The 19,789-nt window shown below is 36.0% G+C and overlaps 1 protein-coding gene across 1 annotated transcript; it reads left to right on the top strand.

The window, feature by feature from the left end:
- Positions 1-238: 238 nt before the first annotated feature.
- Positions 239-18,554, top strand: LOC121379885 (alpha-L-fucosidase-like). The gene is made up of 8 exons (XM_041508550.1): positions 239-625; positions 7,440-7,546; positions 8,125-8,255; positions 9,869-10,002; positions 12,186-12,283; positions 14,133-14,265; positions 15,843-16,013; positions 17,146-18,554. Exons 1-8 carry the CDS (start codon positions 276-278, stop codon positions 17,405-17,407), a joined length of 1,386 nt encoding a protein of 461 aa, XP_041364484.1. The 5' UTR covers positions 239-275; the 3' UTR covers positions 17,408-18,554.
- Positions 18,555-19,789: the final 1,235 nt, after the last annotated feature.

Here is a 19,789-nt window from a genome sequence, read left to right as displayed (position 1 = left end):
GGGCCGACACCGTCTGTGGCCGCCATGAGAGTCGCTCCAATCAACTGTTGAGATGCCCCCCCCCCCCCCCCGTATAAAACTATGGTTACGCCAGTGGACATAACAACTATATTATATACAAGTCCTGTCCTGGTCCTGAACGATTGCCAGCCACTTTCCCAGGGATTTGTTTATTTGTTATCTACAGCCCGCCCCTTTTATGGATCGAAGTATGGTCACCTCCGATCAATGTAGGCTGCATCATCATGTGAGATACAGTCATATGATTGCTGAAAATGTCTACTGCGGGTGTGTGTTTATGGCTTGCTGTGTGCGTTTTAACAAGTCTCGAAATATCTGCCATCAGATATGAACCTAACTGGAAGTCATTAGATTCGAGACCTATTCCTTCCTGGTACGATGAAGCCAAGATAGGAATCTTTTTGCACTGGGGAGTGTTTTCCGTTCCTAGTTACCTGACTGCGTGGTTTGTTGAATACTGGGTAAAAAATAACACAGAAATTGTTGACTTTATGAAGAACAATTATCGTCCAGGCTTCACTTACGCCGACTTTGCATCCCAGTTCACAGCAGAGTTTTATGATCCTGTGCAGTGGGCGAACCTCTTTGAAGCGTCCGGTGCAAGGTGAGATTATATACTCTTCAAAAAAAGAAACGCAAAAGGGTACAAATGGGTTATAACTCCGATTTTATGTTTCCTACCGGTTCATGCTTTGTGAATATAAGGTCATTGCATGTCCCAAACACATTCCCACGGTTACATTCAATAAAACGCAGCTACTGTACAATAAAGTTCCAAAATGTGAATATTCGCAAAAACGCAGCCACGTGCAAACCATGTCACCACTGCACGTGCGTTGTCTGCACGTGCAACATGAACACCGACAGTATAAAAGTGCAGGGTGTTCGCTTGCCTGGCCTCTGTATTTGGCCGACAGTTGACAATCCAGGACATGCCACGTCTCAGTGAACCGCAGAGAAACAATGCCATCGGCCGACTAAACGCAGGCGAATCCAGAACGGCCGTTGCCAGGGCATTCCATGTGTCCCCAAGCACCATCTCCAGACTGTGGGACCGTTACCAGCAACATGGATCAACACGTGACCTCCCTAGATCCGGTCGACCACGGGTCACTACCCCCGGACAGGACCGCTACATCCGGGTACGCCACCTTCGGGAACGATTGACTACTGCCACCTCCACAGCCGCAGCAATACCAGGTTTGCGCAGGATATCCGACCAGACCGTACGGAACCGCCTACGTGAGGTAGGAATTCGTGCCAGACGTCCAGTTCGAGGTGTCATCTTAACACCACAACACCGTCGACTCCGACTGCAGTGGTGCCAGATTCATCGACAATGGCCTCAACTGCGATGGAGACAGGTGTGTATAGGCGTCGTGGTGAACGTTATGCGGCAAACTGCGTGCAGGAAGTGGACAGATTCGGCGGGGGCAGTGTCATGGTGTGGCCAGCCATCTCACACACTGGCAGAACTGACCTGGTCCACGTGCAGGGCAACCTGAATGCACAGGGCTACATTGACCAGATCCTCCGGCCACACATCGTTCCAGTTATGGCCAACGCCAACGCAGTGTTCCAACATGACAACGCCAGGCCTCACACAGCACGTCTCACAACGGCTTTCCTACAGAACAACAACATTAATGTCCTTCCTTGGCCATCGATATCACCGGATTTGAACCCAATTGAGCATCTATGGGACGAGTTGGACCGACGCCTCCGACAGCGACAACCACAGCCCCAGACCCTGCCCGAGCTGGCAGCAGCCTTGCAGGCCGAGTGGGCCACCATCCCCCGGGACGTCATCCGTACTCTGGTTGCTTCAATGGGCAGGCGGTGCCAGGCAGTTGTCAACACACGCGGAGGCCACACCCGGTATTGACTCCTGATGACCTTGACCTTGGTGGTGTGTCCTATCACTTACTCACAATGGACTAGAGTCAATTGTGAACAATCCTGCAACATTTGGTAATTATCGGACTCACCATTCAATAATTAAATCAATTCTCCAAATGTTACGACAATGTGGTTTTGCGTTTCTTCTTTTGAAGAATATATATATATATATATGATTTTTAGTATAGTCAGCTTTTCGAAAACACCACGAAGATGGGCGAGGTGTTCCGAATGTGTCTCGAGGAACAATTCAGCTATCATCGGAATATACGAGGTGTTCCGAATGTGCACGTGATTGTTTTTCCTGGTCACAAGATATTTGTTTGCAAAATGTCTGCTGCCGGTTTCTTCATACTGCTTGGCGATGCGATAATATTTTTACATGCTCATATACCACAAAGGTTTCGAGCATGTCCGCCCCTGGGTTCGGCTCCTGGAGGCCAGGGACCCAATCCGGGGCAGATTTATACTGCTTGGGCTTTGTGTTTTCGCACACCTTTAACTTTCAGCCCTTAAATATGAACCTATAATTGGAAATCGTTAGACTCAAGTCTCAAGCCAGGCCACTTCCTGAAGGCTTCATGGTACGATGAAGCAAAAAATACTGTACTGGGGAGTATTTTCTGTCCCAACTTACCTGAGTGCGTGGTTTGTTGAACTGTGGAGAGAGAAAAATCTGGACGTTCTTCTCTTCATGAGAAAAAACTATCGCCCAGGCTTCACTTAAGTTGACTTTGCTTCTCAGTTCACAGCAGAGTTTTACGATCCCGTGGAGTGGGCGAAACTATTTGAAGCGCCTGGTGCCAGGTGAGATTTACAATCATCAATGGTGCCGATCCAGGTGCGCACACCACCATTTTACACTCCAATAAATTATTGAATTCTATTCAATTCGAAACAAAGACATAAGTCAATATTTATAAACCAGGGCTTCTACATTACGGTAGCCCAACTCATGGCTAGTGATATTCAATTTTGGGCTAGTAAATAACTACTATTGCCATGCCCGACGGCTAGTGAAAGGTTTGTGGTCAAATGTTGCAGTGAAGTCTATTTTGTAAATATGATGGTGAACATTTTATTCAGTATTGTCGCAATTTACTACACAAGTTTCAGAAATCGCTACACAATTTTACAACATTAAACAGTAGGCTAGTTGCTAATAAATGTTCAACTCACTAGAAATATCGCTAATCATGATTTTGAAAGCAAAATGTTCACTGTATGAATATCCTCCCACCCCATCCCCCCAATGTTAGTGTTTTTAAGCTCTAGCTTCGTCTTTAAGTGACATATCTGATAATTACTATTATTTAGTAAAATTGTATTAACTTAAAGTAAAGTAGGGCTAATGAATTTTTAATTGTGGCTAGTAAATGTTTTTAATCACTGATCCCATGGCTAGTGGATTTTATAAAAATTCTAGAAGCAGACAGTTGTTATTCAAATACCTACCGTTTTATCAGTATTTCTACACTTCACATGAGCACTAAATTGGCCGTTAAGAAGCTAAGTTTACCGAACATACATCAAAATCTATAGCATGCTTGAGAAGATGCCAAAGTATCTATTAAATAAATTTTTTGCAGAAATGTGGTTATTTTTAACAAAATATCCATTATTACATGCAAAATAAAATTTGTCGATTGTTTTAGTTTTTAGAAATTCGCAATTGGCGAATTTGGCGAGTGTCAGAGTTAGAACTGCATGCTTCAGTAATAAATATATTGTTAACTACGTAACCTGTTTCAGTGAGTGATACATTTAGTGGTATAGCTTACAGCAAAAACTTTCCAACACTAACATTTGCAGTTTTATCAAAACATGTATGTTGTTCAACCAACCATGTACTTATAATAATTTATAAAAAATATTTTAATTCAAATTACAAAATGGAGTCCTCAAGAACCAATGTTAATTAACAGACATTTTAGGAAAATGAATATAACAATTATGATGTCTTGCAATAAGTTTTATAAGTTCTCTTAGTTGAGCAAATGAATATATTCTATATATTTCTTCTGCTGCCAGACCTGGAAAAGATTCACAGAAATAATGTTCCACAGTGATTAATAATGAACCTTCCTGGAAATTGTCAAAATCGAGAATGACACCCCACGCACGTGTACGGGGCAACTGCATGATGCATGTGCAAACTATGGAATGTGTTTTGGTTTGTTGATAAACAGACCTAAACGTTCTTTACTAGGATGCCTGTGGTCAAAATGTATGTTCGGTCTAATAGTTGATATTAACATTAATATTTCAGGTTCCTCTACTTTTTTTGAAGAGTATATTACCACAGACAAATACACACACACACACACAAACCCCCACACACAAACACACAAAACATATGCCCCTGTCACCATTTCTAATATATGCTAGTTTCATTGTAACACAGGAGGTCGTACTCCAGATGGTATATGAAACCCTTGTAGTTTTACAGATCTTTATTACAAAGATTTTGATGTGGTTGCATGGAAGAGCAACATCATCTTCAGGATGAGCTGACAACTATTGTAAATCATTTGTGTGATGCACATAGAAGATATGCACTGAGTATTACACAAATAGCACTGATATCTGTAAAGCTTCAATGTTTATTGCGAGTCTTGCCAGTTTTTTTTATTTGGTATCATTCTGTTCTTTAAGTACAGAATGGCAAGACAAACAATTTTTTCATGAAAACCTTTTGGAAATAAATAATAAAATGTAGCTACTGAATAGAATATGACAGGTAACATTTTATTCAGTATTGTGTCACAATTTGCTACGCAAGTTTTAGAAATCGCTACACAATTTTACAACATTAAACAGTAGTTGCTAATCAATTTTCAACTCCCTAGAAATATCGCTAATCATGATTTTGAAAACAAAATGTTCCCTGTAGTAATATCCTTCTCCCACCCCATCCCCCCAAGTGTTAGTGTTTTTAAGCTCTAGCTTCGTCTTTAAGTGACATACATGTATCTGATAATTACTATTATTTAGTAAAATTGTATTAACTTAAAGTAAAGTAGGGCTAGTGAATTTTTAATTGTGGCTAGTGAATTTTTTTAATCACTGATTTCATGGCTATAGTGGATTTTATGAATTTTTTTTTTTAGAAGCAGACGGTTGTTATTCAAATACCTACCGTTTTATCAGTATTTCTACACTTCACATGAGCACTAAACTGGCCGCTAAGAAGCTAAGTTTACCGAACATACGTCAAAATCTATAGCATGCTTGAGAAGATGCCAACGTATCTAATAAAAAATTTTTTTTGCAGAAATGTGGTTATTTTTAACAAAATATCAATTATTACATGCAATTTTTTCGCAAAATAAAAATAAAATTTGCCATTTGTTTTAGTTTTTAGAAATTCACAATTGGCGAATTTGGCGAGTGCCAGAGTTAGCCCTGCATGCTTCAAATTGAAGTTCAATAGTAAATATATTGTTAACTATGTAACCTGTTTCAGTGAGTGATACGTTTAGTGGTATAGCTTACAGCAAAAACTTTCCAACACTAACATTTTTAGTTTTATCAAAACATGTATGTTGTTCAACAAACCATGTACTTATAATAATTTATAAAAAATATTTTAATTCAAATTACAAAATGGAGTCCTCGAGAATCAGTGTTAACAGACAACATTTTAGGAAAATGAATATGTCAGTTATGATGTCTTGCAATCATTTTATAAGTTGAGCAAATATTCTATATATTTCTTCTGCTGCCAGACCTGGAAAAGATTGACAGAAATAATGTTCCACAGTGATTAATGGACCTTCCTGGAAATTGTCAAAATCGAGAATGACACCCCACGCACTTGTACGGGGCAACTGCGTGATGCATGTGCAAACTATGGAATGTGTTTTGGTGTGTTGATAAACAGACCTAAACGTTCTTTACTAGGATGTCTGTGGTCAAAATGTATGTTCGGTCTAATAGTTGATATTAACATTAATATTTCAGGTTCCCCTACTTTTTTTGAAGAGTATATTACCACACACAAACCCCCACACACACACACAAACACACAAAACATGTGCCCCTGTCACCATTTCTAATATATGTTAGTTTCATCGTAACACAGAAGGTCGTACTCTAGATGGTATACGAAACCCTTGTAGTTATACAGATCTTTATTACAAAGATTTTGATGGGGTTGGAAGATCAACATCATTTCAGGATGAGCTGACAACTATTGTAAATCATTTGTGTGATGTACATAGAAGATATGCACTGAGTATTACACAAATAGCACTGATATCTGTAAAGCTGCAACGCTTATTGCGAGTCTTGCCAGGTTTTTTATTTGGTATCATTCTGTAAACAATTTCTTCATGAAAACCTTTTGGAAATAAAGAATAAAATGTAGTCACTGAATAGATTAACCCTATTAACAATTGCAATATGTAGTGCTTATATCATGCAAAAAATAATGAAATATTTTTAAAGAAAGATTTTAACTTTAAAATATCCGCAGACTTAGGTGCCACCAGTATACTGGAAATCCTGATTAATCTTTGGTCTTTCAAAATTTACTGCCAACTATAACAGCTACTTACATACATGTACATGTGTATTTTGTGGTATTTTTTTTAACCATAATGTACCCATTCGTTACTTGTATAATATTTAGTATTTTACCAGGTAACGAACATTGTATCACCAATAATCCAACTCCCATTTCCCATGTGACCAAGCTAAGAAGTATCAAAACTATATGTATAGGCATATGAAGTGAGAGAGGCCCCATAAATATAAAGATTATGCATTGGCTTCTCCATTTGAAACATAAATTAATGTAACTGCCCCCCCCCCCCCACACCCATCCCCCCCATCCCTACACACACACACACACACACACACACACATCTTCTTCTGACACCTATGAAATGCTTTGTTCATAGATGTTTGTAAAAACTAAACGTTAAATCCATTTATAGTCTCCTACCGGTTCAACCTAAGGGGACTTATATAGGTTTCATGTCCGTCTGTCTGTTCCACATATAGTTTTTTCAGATGTTTTTTTCACAATGCCATGAGTAATTGAGTTTAAATTTTGTGTATAGCTGTATCATGTACTGTTACAGATAATTTTCATTGCATTTCAATTTATTTTCATGCTTATATCCAAATAAAGTTCAAGCACGTTGTCCTGGGCACACATCTCAGCTATCTGGGCTATCTGTCCGGGACAGTGGGTTAGTTGTTTGTGTTTAGTTAGTGAGTCGTTAAAACTCGCTCTTGGTGGGATCCGGTACTGGGCTGCGAACCCTATATCTATACCAGCCTTATGTCCAATGGCTTATAACCATGACACCACCTAGGCCAGTTGTTACAGATGAAGTTTGACTTTCATGGTGATTTACCCATTTTTCAAAGTTATGGTCCTTGAATTTAGGAGATAGGAAAATTTGTTGGACATGGGACATGTATTGCTTTATCAGTATACTCTCAGAATGCTTGTTCCTCTAGCTATTAAGTATGTTATTTTATTTTTCTTGTCTTGCGTGCCATTTTAGATATGTCGTTTTAACAACGAAGCATCATGAGGGATTTTGCAACTGGAAGACCAAGTATTCTTGGAACTGGAATTCGGTGGATGTTGGACCAAAGAGGGATTTGGTTGGTAGGTGCAATTTGATTATTAGTATATTACCAGGATAATGTTTATAGACTAGATTGAAAGTATGTTCACATTAAATAATTTATTGTAAAATGTTTTTGGTCTGTAATACTATTTGATAATCACTAATAATATTATGTAAGTCAAGTTTTTGTTCATTACTAGTCTTACCGGAACTTGGATGTTTACATTTTGATAGCAGGTTACTTGTACATCTTGGATTCTATCATGTCCATGTATTTGATTTACAAAATTTAAATCTTTTCTATTAATCTGTCAGGAATTATTTGCCATGTACAACATACGTTTATACATTGAATATATTTATAACAATTTGACAGTTACAGATTCATTGTGAATCAATATTGAATAAATTTTATGTATTGCCCATTATTAGACATTGGTCCTAATTGAAAGTGTTTAACTATGCATACAGAGTTATGCTGAAGAATGAGTAGTTAACCTTTCGATTTACATAGACCTGAGTGTTATTAAAAATCTGAACCCTGTGTTTCAAGCTTTAGTGCATTTGTTTTCTTTCTTTTTCATTTCTAGTTCATGTTAAATTTTGTTTCTCACAGGTGATCTTGTTACGGCTATACGTAAATACACCTCCCTGAAGTTTGGAACTTACCATTCACTGTTTGAGTTTATCAATCCACTCTTTCTGCAGGACCAGGCCAACAACTTTACAACGCAAGATTTTGTGAGAGTAAGGGCTGCCATCATTATATCAATTTTGATATGGTTTTTGTTACAGTAAGGTCATTAAAGGGACAATCAACTTAAACAAAGCCATTGGGTAAAGCCATTGTAAAAACTGTTTTGTTAAAATTTTATTAGGGTAAGGCCATTTTAAAACAATTTGGCTCAGGTTTTATTGAGTATGGTCATTATTAAAACAATTTTGATACAGTTTTATTAAGATACAGCCATTATTAAAATAATTTTGATACAGTTTATTATTATATTTAAGTAACACCATTATTAAAACAATTTTGATCAAATTGTATTAGGGTAAGACCATTATTACATGTAAAACAATTTTGATGAAGTGTTATTAGGGTACGGCCATTATTAAAACAATTTTGATAAGGTTTTATTAGAAATTAGCTATAAATCAGAAAACAACTTGTTTTAGCTATTGCTAGCTGTTCAAAAGGTCTGCAAAACAGTCAGGGGTGCAGAAAGTACTCGCCCGCTCGCTAAATGCGAGTAAATATTCTGACGGACGAGTTAAAAAATACAACTGCTAGTCCGACGGGCGATCTGCCTTTTTCTGACAACCATAAACTCCCCCTCCCCCATCGAATCTGCAACTCCGCATCGGCCGTGCCAGAATTCCAAACCATTCAAACAAACTGTTCACAGTTATGACGAAATAAACAATACATTTACCGCATTGAGAATAAATGAGAAGAAATGTGAAAAACTTAGTCTTTTCCAGAATTTAGTTTTTTTATTATTGTTTTGTTAATCAAGGTTTGGGGTGTGTGTGTGTGTCTGGGCTTAATTTTGTTTACCATATGATGTTAATTACTTGGGCAACCAAGTGACATTAATAATGTTTTTGTCAAATTTATATCTGTCATTTGAAGTGGATATTATAATATTGTTAAACAACAATATATTGTTCTATATATGGGCTGGCGGACTAGTAGAAATACTGGCGGGCTAGTACGTTTTACTTGGTTCTTGTCCGGAGGGCTAGTGAAATATTTTCCATTTCTGCACCACTGACAGTAGATGGTAGTTAACAATAGCTGAAGAAAAATGTAAATGTATATGTATGTTGTAGGATATATTTCAATCCACATAAAACTGTTGAGTATTCATACAGAATTTGCTCTAGAAAATCGTGTTGGGCAGTAAAATAGCAAGAAATATTATTTTAATTATAATCCGGCCGGCACTACATTAAAACAAAGGGGCACTGGACTTTAGGAAATACTGCATTAATCACTGAGCTGGGAGTATTATTAAACACACTTTCTTTTCTCTTTTTTGTCCAGTGGTAAAGCACTCGCTTGATGCGCTGTCGGTTTGGGATCGATCCCCGTTAGTGGGCACATTGGGCTATTTCTTGTTCCAGCCAGTGCACCACGACTGGTATATCAAAGGCCATGGTATGTCACGTGCTATCCTGTCTGTGGCATGGTGCATATAAAAGATCCCTTGCTACTAATGGGAAAAAAAATGTAACAGGTTTCCTCTCTATGACTACATGTCGAATTAACCATGTGTTTGACATCCAATAGCTGATGTTTAATAAATCAATGTGCTCTAGTGGTGTCGTTAAACAAAAAAACTTCTTTTTGTTTCTAGAGTAAGACGATGCCCGAGTTGTATGAACTGATAAACAACTACAAACCAGATCTGCTGTGGTCGGATGGAGAGTGGATGGCACCGTACCAGTACTGGAACGCCACACAGTTCCTCGCCTGGCTCTACAACGATAGGTAAGATGTCTTCTTCCAGTCCCTGGGATGCAACGCAGACCAATAGTAAAGGGCTTGGCTGATGCGCAGTCGGTCTGCGGTCAATCCCCATCTGTGGGTCCATTGGGCTATTTCTCATTCCAGCCAGTGCACAAAGGCAGTGGTATATGCTATCCTGTCTATGGGATGGTGCATATAAAAGATCTCTTGCTGCTAATCGAAAAAGAGTAGCCCATGAAGTGTCGACAGTGGGTTTCCTCTCTCAATATATGTGTGGTCCTTAACCTTAAATAAAATGTGTTGAGTGCATCGTTAAATAAAACATTTCCTTCCTTCCTTCAATTGTAATACCTGTTTCTCTAAAAATAAATATATATATATATATATACAGTCAAACCCGCTTATTTGCATACCCTCGGTGCTGCTCGATTTTGTGCAATTAACCGGCTTAGTCGATTAACCATAGATTACCGACTTTCACTTTGTAACAGCCATCCAACTACAAAGTGGCATGGGAGACAGTCTAGCATAATGCGGTACTTCATACCGGAACTATTACAGTTAACACGTCACATGCAGTTGGATATATATAAATGTAAAAAAATATATCGATCGATATATATATAATTAGCATGACGTTTTTGTTTTAATCTGCCAGACCAGAAATCATTTTTAAAAAAAAAAACCCAACAGCGTCCGTCACTGGGCGTCGTTTTCTAAAAACACAAACTTTGTGCATTAAAAAAAAAATACTGACCATCCACTAGTGTACACAAAGTGTATTAGCCATGTAGTTAATGAGATAAACTTAAAACAACAGAACCATCAAAAAGTTCACGTTTCATCGGTGCACGTGTTTACAAAATGACGTCAGTTTCCGGAATTACCGGGCTGTTGATTGACCGAATGTGCCTTACCATAGAATTACGTGAACTTGTATGAATTTTCTGGTATGGTGTTCTTTCCCTCCCAAAAAATATGGCAAGCTTTGGTATTATTTGTGATCCCCAAATAATGACTTTGCTATTGTTAAGCAATTAAAGTTAAGCTCGGCTAGTGAGTCGTTATCAGTTCCAGCAGTCTGCATTGCATGCATGACCGGTCTAACACAATTGACTGACCTTCATGGTGCGGTCCGACTGATTGGTGTCTAACAATATAGCAGAAACTTAGGGACGATCCATAAATAACGGTCTTTGTTATGTTTGTTTTTTTGACGACCTCCCCCACCAGTCTTTTTTTTTTCGCTACATTTTCTGGGAAGCAAGTGATAAATCGTTTCTTTTGCGTTTAACAGATGGAGCGTACACTGCATCAATGAATAAGTGAACAACAACCCTTTCTCGGTCACATTTATTAAAAACATAACCGCCTAGGACGATTGATCTGTAATCTTTTAATTACTAACAAGTTAACGTAATTGACACAGAACAATGATTGCCCTGAACACGTCAATCGAATAGGGCCTCAATAGTTGAGTGCGCATGCGTACAAGCGCACAGGCGGTACTTCTAAAAATAATAGTCGGAGAGTTACCTGTTATTGAGATGGCCTCTGATTAACAGCAATATATTGCAAACAAAACATTAGGTCTTAGGTTTATTCAACTTATTTATGTCATTCTTAAATCTTGTAGTCGGGTATTGTGATTCACCAGTAGTAACGTGCACACCATCTCATTTGCATGTCACACGTCGACTCTGTAAACAGCGATTACAGTCGGCTTGCCACACAGTGAGCTCAAACAAAACAGATTAATCGGTGATTTATTTGAGTTTTTTTGCCAAAGTTTGATAGACTTTCTCAGTCATTTGTGACATTAATTTAGCACAAACAAAAAAAACAACGTTATTTATATGTGCAAATAACCGATATATAGCCTGTAGTCTGTGCAATTAACCGGATGTTTTGTAGTGTTATACGGGCAAATGGTTCCGTGTTGGGTGAAAATAGTCGATTAACCGAATTATGCTATAAACCGATGTGCAAATAAGTGGAGATGACTGTATATACTAAATAAATCGGTTAGATTTACATATCTGTGTGGTCCTTAACCAGATGCCATATAACCTTAAATAAAATGTGTTGAGTGCATCGTTAAATAAAACATTTCCTTCCCTGTTTTCGTAAGTACTTATACAATGTCCAACTTTGAACCTCAATGAACTTCCTGATGTAATAATTTTGTATTTGTTTTTTTATAGCCCAGTTAAGGATTACATTGTGACAAATGACCGTTGGGGAGAGAACACGATGTGCAAGCATGGAGGATTCTACACCTGTCATGACAAATACAACCCAAGTTTGTATTACTTCATACCTGCAATCTAGCAGCTTCAGTTTATCAATGTGCTCTAGTGGTGTCATTAAACAAAACAAATTTCTTCAAGAATAGTTGGCTAGTTTGTTAAAAGTCAGTGACCATACCTTTTGAGGTGTATACAAAGTCATGTTCATTTTCTGTTTTGCATAAAATGCATTTGGAGCTATTACAAACACCAGGATGACAAGAAAGACATTTGATTTGCCAAAATTAATAAGCTTTGAATAATTAACTTGATGGTGAAAAAGATGTAATAGAAGAAAATATTTTTACACTGCCCAGGCACTAATTGGGGTTGAAAAAGTGGAAGTGACTTCTGCCTTCCCAGATGAAAAGTGGGAAAGTTTGATAAAATGGGTGAAGTGAACATTTATTGTTATATTCCATAGTGTTCTGTCATTTTTAGAAATATTTGTATCTATACATTTGGTCCAAATTGTAATATTTCATTAGCAAATACTACTACTTTTGGTAATAAAGTTTTAAGCAAAACAATTGATTATTTCCTTTAAAAAGATAGTAGTCTTATAAGTAACTTACAATTAATGTGTCATTATATTATAATTAGTATTTTTGTGGCATGACTGAAATTAATCTGACTGATGACAAGCAAAACTTGACCAGTCAACAGCAAACAGCGTGCCATGCATTGCTGTTTACAAAAGTTAAATAATGTATCAACAAAGTGAGCTGTGACACACAATACATTGGTGTCATAATACCTGCTGTATGGTTCTGATATCACATTAGGTTCAAAATATTATGACATCTTTGACTTCTACTAGTTTTTAAACACTACAACACATTTTTTCACTATTAAAGCTGTTTCTGATAACTGAAATTGAACACTACTTATATTTTACTGTATAGAATATCCTTTTCTGTACATCTAAGTATCTATGGTCATGCTGGTGTTTATAATGCCACGGAATGCATTGTTTCTAATTCTAAAAACGCTTGTGTGTTTAAGAAGTAATGGTTATCGAGACAAGCTCTTGCTATAATTAGACAGTATTTGCCTGTTTAAACATCACAGACTTTAGCTTCTCTCTCTTATATCCTTTTCCAAATATGTGTTGCAGCCTTGTAGATTAACTAAACTTAGGGTCCATTTTCATGGGCTGAAACTAGGGTCTGTACCTTTAACACTTTGCAATGTGAGCTAACATTTGGCCCTAAAAATGTCCCGTTTAACTGGCTAGATTAGTCCTGCTACAACAAATGTACCTAATGACTAGGATTGGTGTCTTCAAAGCTTTTAATTAATGAAGTATTTAATAGAAATTTGTTTAAAAAATAAAAACAAGAATTACATTTCAAGTTTGTATTGTTCGTCTAACTATTTTTAAATTTTATGTCTAAATAAAAAAAACTTGTATGCAATTACAGGTTGGTGTCTTCAAAGCTTTTAACTAATGATTTAGAAGTATTAAATAAAATCTCCTTCCAAAAGTAAAAACAAGAATTACAAATCAAGTTTCTGTTCGTCAAATTTTAAATTTTATATCTAATTAAAAGAAACCATGCATGCAATTAATTAAATAAGTTCAGAATTTTCTACAATAATCAGTTGCTGGACAATTTAACCAGTACATTTTGGGCCACTTCAAAATTAACTTTTTGAATTTTGTCTCTTTTTGTGATTACTTCTTTGGTAGTGTTCATAACAGTCAGAAAACCAGTCTTTAAAAAACCCTGCTAGTTTTATTTATATCTCTTTGCAGAGATTTTGGAGTAATGATGGTTACATTGTCAGTGTCTTTGGTTTATAATTGTATTTTACTTTCTCCCTTGAAAGATTCATAAATTGGTTGTTTTTTCCCCTCAGAAACCTTACAAAAGAAAAAATTTGAAGATGCAACTACATTTGACAAACGTTCGTGGACATACAGACGTAGAATAAATGCTGAAGATCTTCAAACACCAGAAGAAATTGTCACAACGATTGCAGAAGTTGTTAGGCAAGTATCATATTTTATTATGGTTTCAAAAAATTGTGGGCTTACATGTAACAAGTGTGAGCTTAATCAGCAATTATTATATATTAAAATTAATATACTTTATATAAAATTAATTAACGGCCAGTAGACGTTTAGGTTATTCTTTCAATTTAGTAGTCATGTTATTTGAGCCAGGTTTGATCACAGATAACTTGTAAAAAAAATGTCATGAAAATCTTGCACATGAACAGTTTTTCGTGCATTTATGAAAATTACCGAAATGTGTATTCATCTAGGTTAAAAGGTTGATTCGTAATACTTGCTATTTTCTGCACTAAATTGTTTCAGTTGTTAAAGTTAAGAAACTACAATTACAATGGAAGAAGCTGTTTTCTTAATATATCACAGGAAAGACATATGTTAATCAATGTGCAATTCTCATAATTATTGTAACAGTTGTAGAATAATGTTATAGAAGAAAATATATCTAAAGATATGAATGCAGTTAATATATATATATATTGATAACAGATGACAAATTCTTGCCCACTGGACTGAATTAGCCAGCTATTGCACGGTGCTAGATAAATCTGTCTATTGCACGGTGCTAGATAAATCTATCTAGTACCCTAGTGCTAGATGATTTCTATAGACGCCGGATGTCATAACTCATGTTTTACATCTATTGACATCATAACTCATGTTTTACAATGATTAACGTCATAACTCATATTTTTTCAAAATTCTGTTGAATTACGTATTCCCCAAGTTTCCATTTCACGTTGTATCATTGTTTTAAAAATATTTAAACAAATTAATATTTTTAATTTTATATTTATGGTTACCGGGTGTTTATGTTGTTGCATAATGTGGACTATTTTTTCGCATATGATTAAATGAGTGAAATGTTTATGAATTGTTCTAGAATAAACAAACATTAGCTTACAAAATTTACAATTTGTTACTGTAATTAAATGGGCAAAAAAACAAATCAATCACTGTTGTGAGTTGTGAAGTGTAGATAAGGCCATTCCAACCCCCGGGACAAAATGTTTTTGTAAACCTTGGCCCTACAAAACACTACAAAACAGTGATAGATTCTATTAATATACACTCATCAGACTCAGATCTGTTTGGTGTATTTTGTGTCTTACTCACCTATAGGACAGCACGCAGCACATTCTTGGCTGGAATGGGAAATAACACACTGGATCTACCAAGGGGTTCCTACCTACAGTTCATTAAACATTAGACAGGCCTTCTACCTACAAAACTGGACACCATACTCCAGTAGCAGTTCAGTTACAAATAGAGCAAATGTTTTATTTAATGATGCATTCAACACATTTTATAACACATACCACAACCTTTGATATACCAGTTGTGATGCACTGGCTGGAGCGAGAAATAGCCCAATGGGCCCATCGACGGGGATCGATCCCAGTCCGACCGTGCATCAAGGGAACACTTTACCACTGGGCTACGTTCCACCCCAGCTGTTAAAAAATCAAATGTGTCTAAAAAGAATGAAACATAATAATTGTCTTTAAAATGCTATTATATACGACTCGTTTATTGAAGATTTTTTATTGTTTTAGCTGTGGTGGCAATGTGTTGATCAATGCTGGACCAACATCCGACGGCCGAATCACACCAATCTTCCAGGAGCGAATGCTGCAGATGGGACAGTGGCTGAAGGTCAATGGAGAAGCTATTTATAGCACAAGGCCATGGATATATCAGAATGACACCACGACCCCTGGAGTATGGTAAGGCAGTTTTCAAATTTATTTCTTACTTGGAAAGATTAAGGGACAGTGAACAGGGAACATTTTGTTTTCAAAAATTTTTATTAGCAACATTTCTAGGCTGAAATTGAAAAATGATTAGTAACTACTGTTTAATGTTTTAAAATTCTGTTTCTTGCTTAGCAAATTGCGATTTTAACACTGAACAAAATGTTCCATGGTAAAGAAAACTGACTGATGGATGGAATGATTGCTAACAACACCCCAGCACTGAAAATGCAATAGCTAAAGTAATACAAAAAATAAATATAAATATAAAAATTCAAAAGTTAAATTAAAATACAGTTTAAAGAGGTCTACAAAAATATGAATATCATAGGTAAGTGTGTTTCAAATTTAGAATAAAAGTCTGTATCTCATACCAAGAATAAAAGTCTGTATCTCATACCAAGAATAAAAGTCTGTATTCCGTCCCAAGAATAAAAGTCTGTATCTCGTACCAAGAATAAAAGTCTGTATCTCATACCAAGAATAAAAGTCTGTATTCCGTCCCAAGAATAAAAGTCTGTATCTCGTACCAAGAATGAAAGTCTGCATCTCATACCAAGAATAAAAGTCTGCATCTCATACCAAGAATAAAAGTCTGTATCTCGTACCAAGAATAAAAGTCTGTATCTCATACCAAGAATAAAAGTCTGTATCTCGTACAAAATTTAAAAAGAAAGTTAATGGTAGGATCAAGGCTACATACAGAAAGAGTGCAGTTCTCTTCTTTCAGTTTGGTCACTGAACAATTTGAAATGTTTGACCATGGTCAGTTGCCGGGTAGATAGTATTTCTCAGTGTTATCAAGTTCACAATACAGATCTGAAGTTATTCCTTAGTGACTAAATTTCTATTAAAGTTTGTTTTATTTAATATCAAACACTTAATAATGCTAACACATAGTTTTTGGAGTAAACATTTTTACATTAGCAGCAAGAAATCTTTTACCATAATACAAAAAAGTATCCTTTTTAGTTTAAAAATTTCTTTCTTTTTTTCATGCACCTCCCTTCCCTTGGTTATTTTAGGATAGATATGGCTTGGATAGACTGCATGTTTTGAAATGTATCCAGAAATTTCAAATTTTAACGTTTATCTTGATTTCTAGGTATACATCTAAGAAGTCTGCAACGGGAACTGATGTGTATGCTATTGTTCTGAGCTGGCCGACAGGAGAGAACCTGGTCCTGGGTTCGCCTGAGCCCGACAACCAGCACACGACTGTTAGCCTCCTTGGATACACAGGCGAGTTTGGCTTCAAACCCGGACAGTACTCGGGCATGGTGATCAAGATTCCACCAATCCCATTCAACAAGATGCCCTGTCAGTGGGGCTGGGTGTTCAAGTTGCAGGGCTTGAAAAACATGTAGATTTACTTCTTGTTATTTGAGAAATTGCACACACTGTAGACATCGCACATAGAGATTTGTTTTCTGTTTTAGAAATAAATGCTGGGTCAACTTTTAAACTTTATTAAAGAATATTGTTAAGAACAATTAGGTGATTCTTATTTTTGTCTGTCTGAAGCCAAATTCATAGTTTGTCTCGGTCAGACAAAATAAAGACTAATTCTTGGATTTGCAAGTTTATTCTGGTAATCAAAATTTAAAAAATTAATAAATGATGATTTAAATCCTAGTGTTTAAAAAATAAATTAGACACCTTTCTATGTGGTAATTATTATTGTGGAACACTGTGTGTATCAGGTCTAATATCACATTAGAATAGATTATTGATTCCTCTAATCTACAGCATGTATTTTCAACAGGACCAAAATCTTTTATGTTTTGATTTTCAAATGTTTGGATATTATGTTCCTTTGTTATAATTTAATATGTTGGATGTTTTTAAAATGCAAGTATTAACAGTGTATTTTATGCTTTTTAGATTTGCATATGTTTATTATTGTTGTGTTCACTGTTGGTCATAATGAATAAGATATACAGTATGTACTTTTATGTGTGGTTTGTTTAGAATTTTTATTTCGGTCGATTTTTGTGCTTATATGCACGCTTTACAAGGAGAATTTTTAAAGGCTTACTTAGTCTTGTAGATGTGATTTCCTGGTGTCTGGGAGACAAATTGATTGTAATTATGTGAGAAAAGTTGACAGCTTGAAGAGATACAACATATTTGGCAACTTTAGCAGGATCATATTCAGCATGCCAGACATGCTTTTTAAAATCACCAAGTATGGTGCTTAATAAAACCAGGGCCCATATTTTTTAAGCTATCTTAGCTCTACGAAATTGTAAATGTATTGTAGCTATGACGTCACTATGGCGTGTGCTGTAGTGACATTATAGCCTACGATAGTTTTACAATTTCTAGTGCTAAGATAGCTTCAAAAGTCTCTAGCCAGCATGGTGGGGCCCCAACCTGATTATGTAGTTGGAGAACACTGGGTATAATAAGCTTGGAATCGTAGCCTTGTATTGTAAAGATGGTCCCATGTACAGCATTATATATAGTTTTTGTTAAATGATATAACAGTTGTGCAATAAAAGTTAAACAATATTGACAAGACTCCAGATTCCATTACATGTCTGTGACTGTACATGGCTAACACCACAAACAGCCTTTCACAGTTGGACTGATGCCATATAACCGTAAATAAAATGTGTTGAGTGCGTCGTTAAATAAAACATTTCCTTCCTTCACAGTCGGAGGTATATCAGATACATGTATTTGCAATTTAGAAAAGATTGTCTAGAATTCCGCAGAAAAAAATGTTTTGTCATTAATTTATTATTTTTAAATTACTCTTCTTTTTAAAAAAAAAGTTTATTTTCATTATCAAGCATAGTTCAATTGTAGGCTTAATCCCCAAGTTGAGATTTATCCAGTAAATTATGTCATGTTACATGTTTAATTGCTGTCTGTTGTTTTTTGATGTAGTTCAGTAAATTGTCAGATTATTTTTTCAGTACCATACATACCATAATGTTTTCTTAATGCTGTATTATATAAAGAAATCAGGAATCAGGGCTAGCTCTGGCAGTTGCTAAATTCGTCAATTGCGAATTTTAAAAACAATTGGCGAATTTTATTTTAAGTTGGCGAAATAATTTTACTACATTTTATTAGAAAATAACTGGTTTTCTACCATTTTTGAAGTTTAATAGACAATTTGATGAAACTTTGCATTAACCCAGAGCCAGCCCTGGGAATGTGTATGTGCATACATGTTTTTTTTAAATCTACATGATTTATAGCAATTGTTTTTAATGTGGGATGCTCAATATATTGTGCTCACTAATAGAAGAATGAGAAATGAACATACACTGCTTAACATTATGCAAAGCTTCACATTTTGTGCCTTCACAGTTAGTAATGACAAATCTTACAATCAGAACATTTATTCTGTTTTTGTTATAGCAGAAGAGAGAAATACTTGTTTAGTACAGAATGTAAAATAAGAAGACGCATCATCCCATTCTAATAGAGAGTAGCTACATGTATATTTGTGCTTCAGGTTTCAAAAATGACCAGGGCCTCGTTCCACAAAACGATCTTAGGGCTAAGATCACCTTAAGTGCGTATGTTAGCTGTGCAGTTAAGGTGATCTTAGGTCTAAGATCGCTTCGTGGAATGGGGCTCAGTACTGCATCAGTACCGTACATTGGTTTTGACATGCTAATCATAGTCACTATTTCTTGTCAAAGAAATTTAAGATAAAATTAAATGAAGCATTTTGTAATACCAGGGAGCACTCACGTCATTTGTATTGTACACAGTACAGGCCATTGAAC

This window comes from Gigantopelta aegis, chromosome 8 (assembly GCF_016097555.1).
Source record: "Gigantopelta aegis isolate Gae_Host chromosome 8, Gae_host_genome, whole genome shotgun sequence".
In the NCBI taxonomy this organism is placed as follows: Eukaryota; Metazoa; Mollusca; class Gastropoda; order Neomphalida; family Peltospiridae; genus Gigantopelta; species Gigantopelta aegis.
The sequence above is the reverse complement of the archived record's forward strand: the minus strand, read 5'-3'. Positions and strand labels throughout refer to the sequence as shown.

Coding starts and splice junctions, on each gene's coding strand:
- LOC121379885 (XM_041508550.1), top strand. CDS start 276: ATGTCTACTGCGGGTGTGTGTTTATGGCTTGCTGTGTGCGTTTTAACA. Junction 626..7,439: donor TTTGAAGCGTCCGGTGCAAG/GTGAGATTATAT, acceptor GTGCCATTTTAG/ATATGTCGTTTTAACAACGA. Junction 12,284..14,132: donor TCATGACAAATACAACCCAA/GTTTGTATTACT, acceptor TTTTCCCCTCAG/AAACCTTACAAAAGAAAAAA.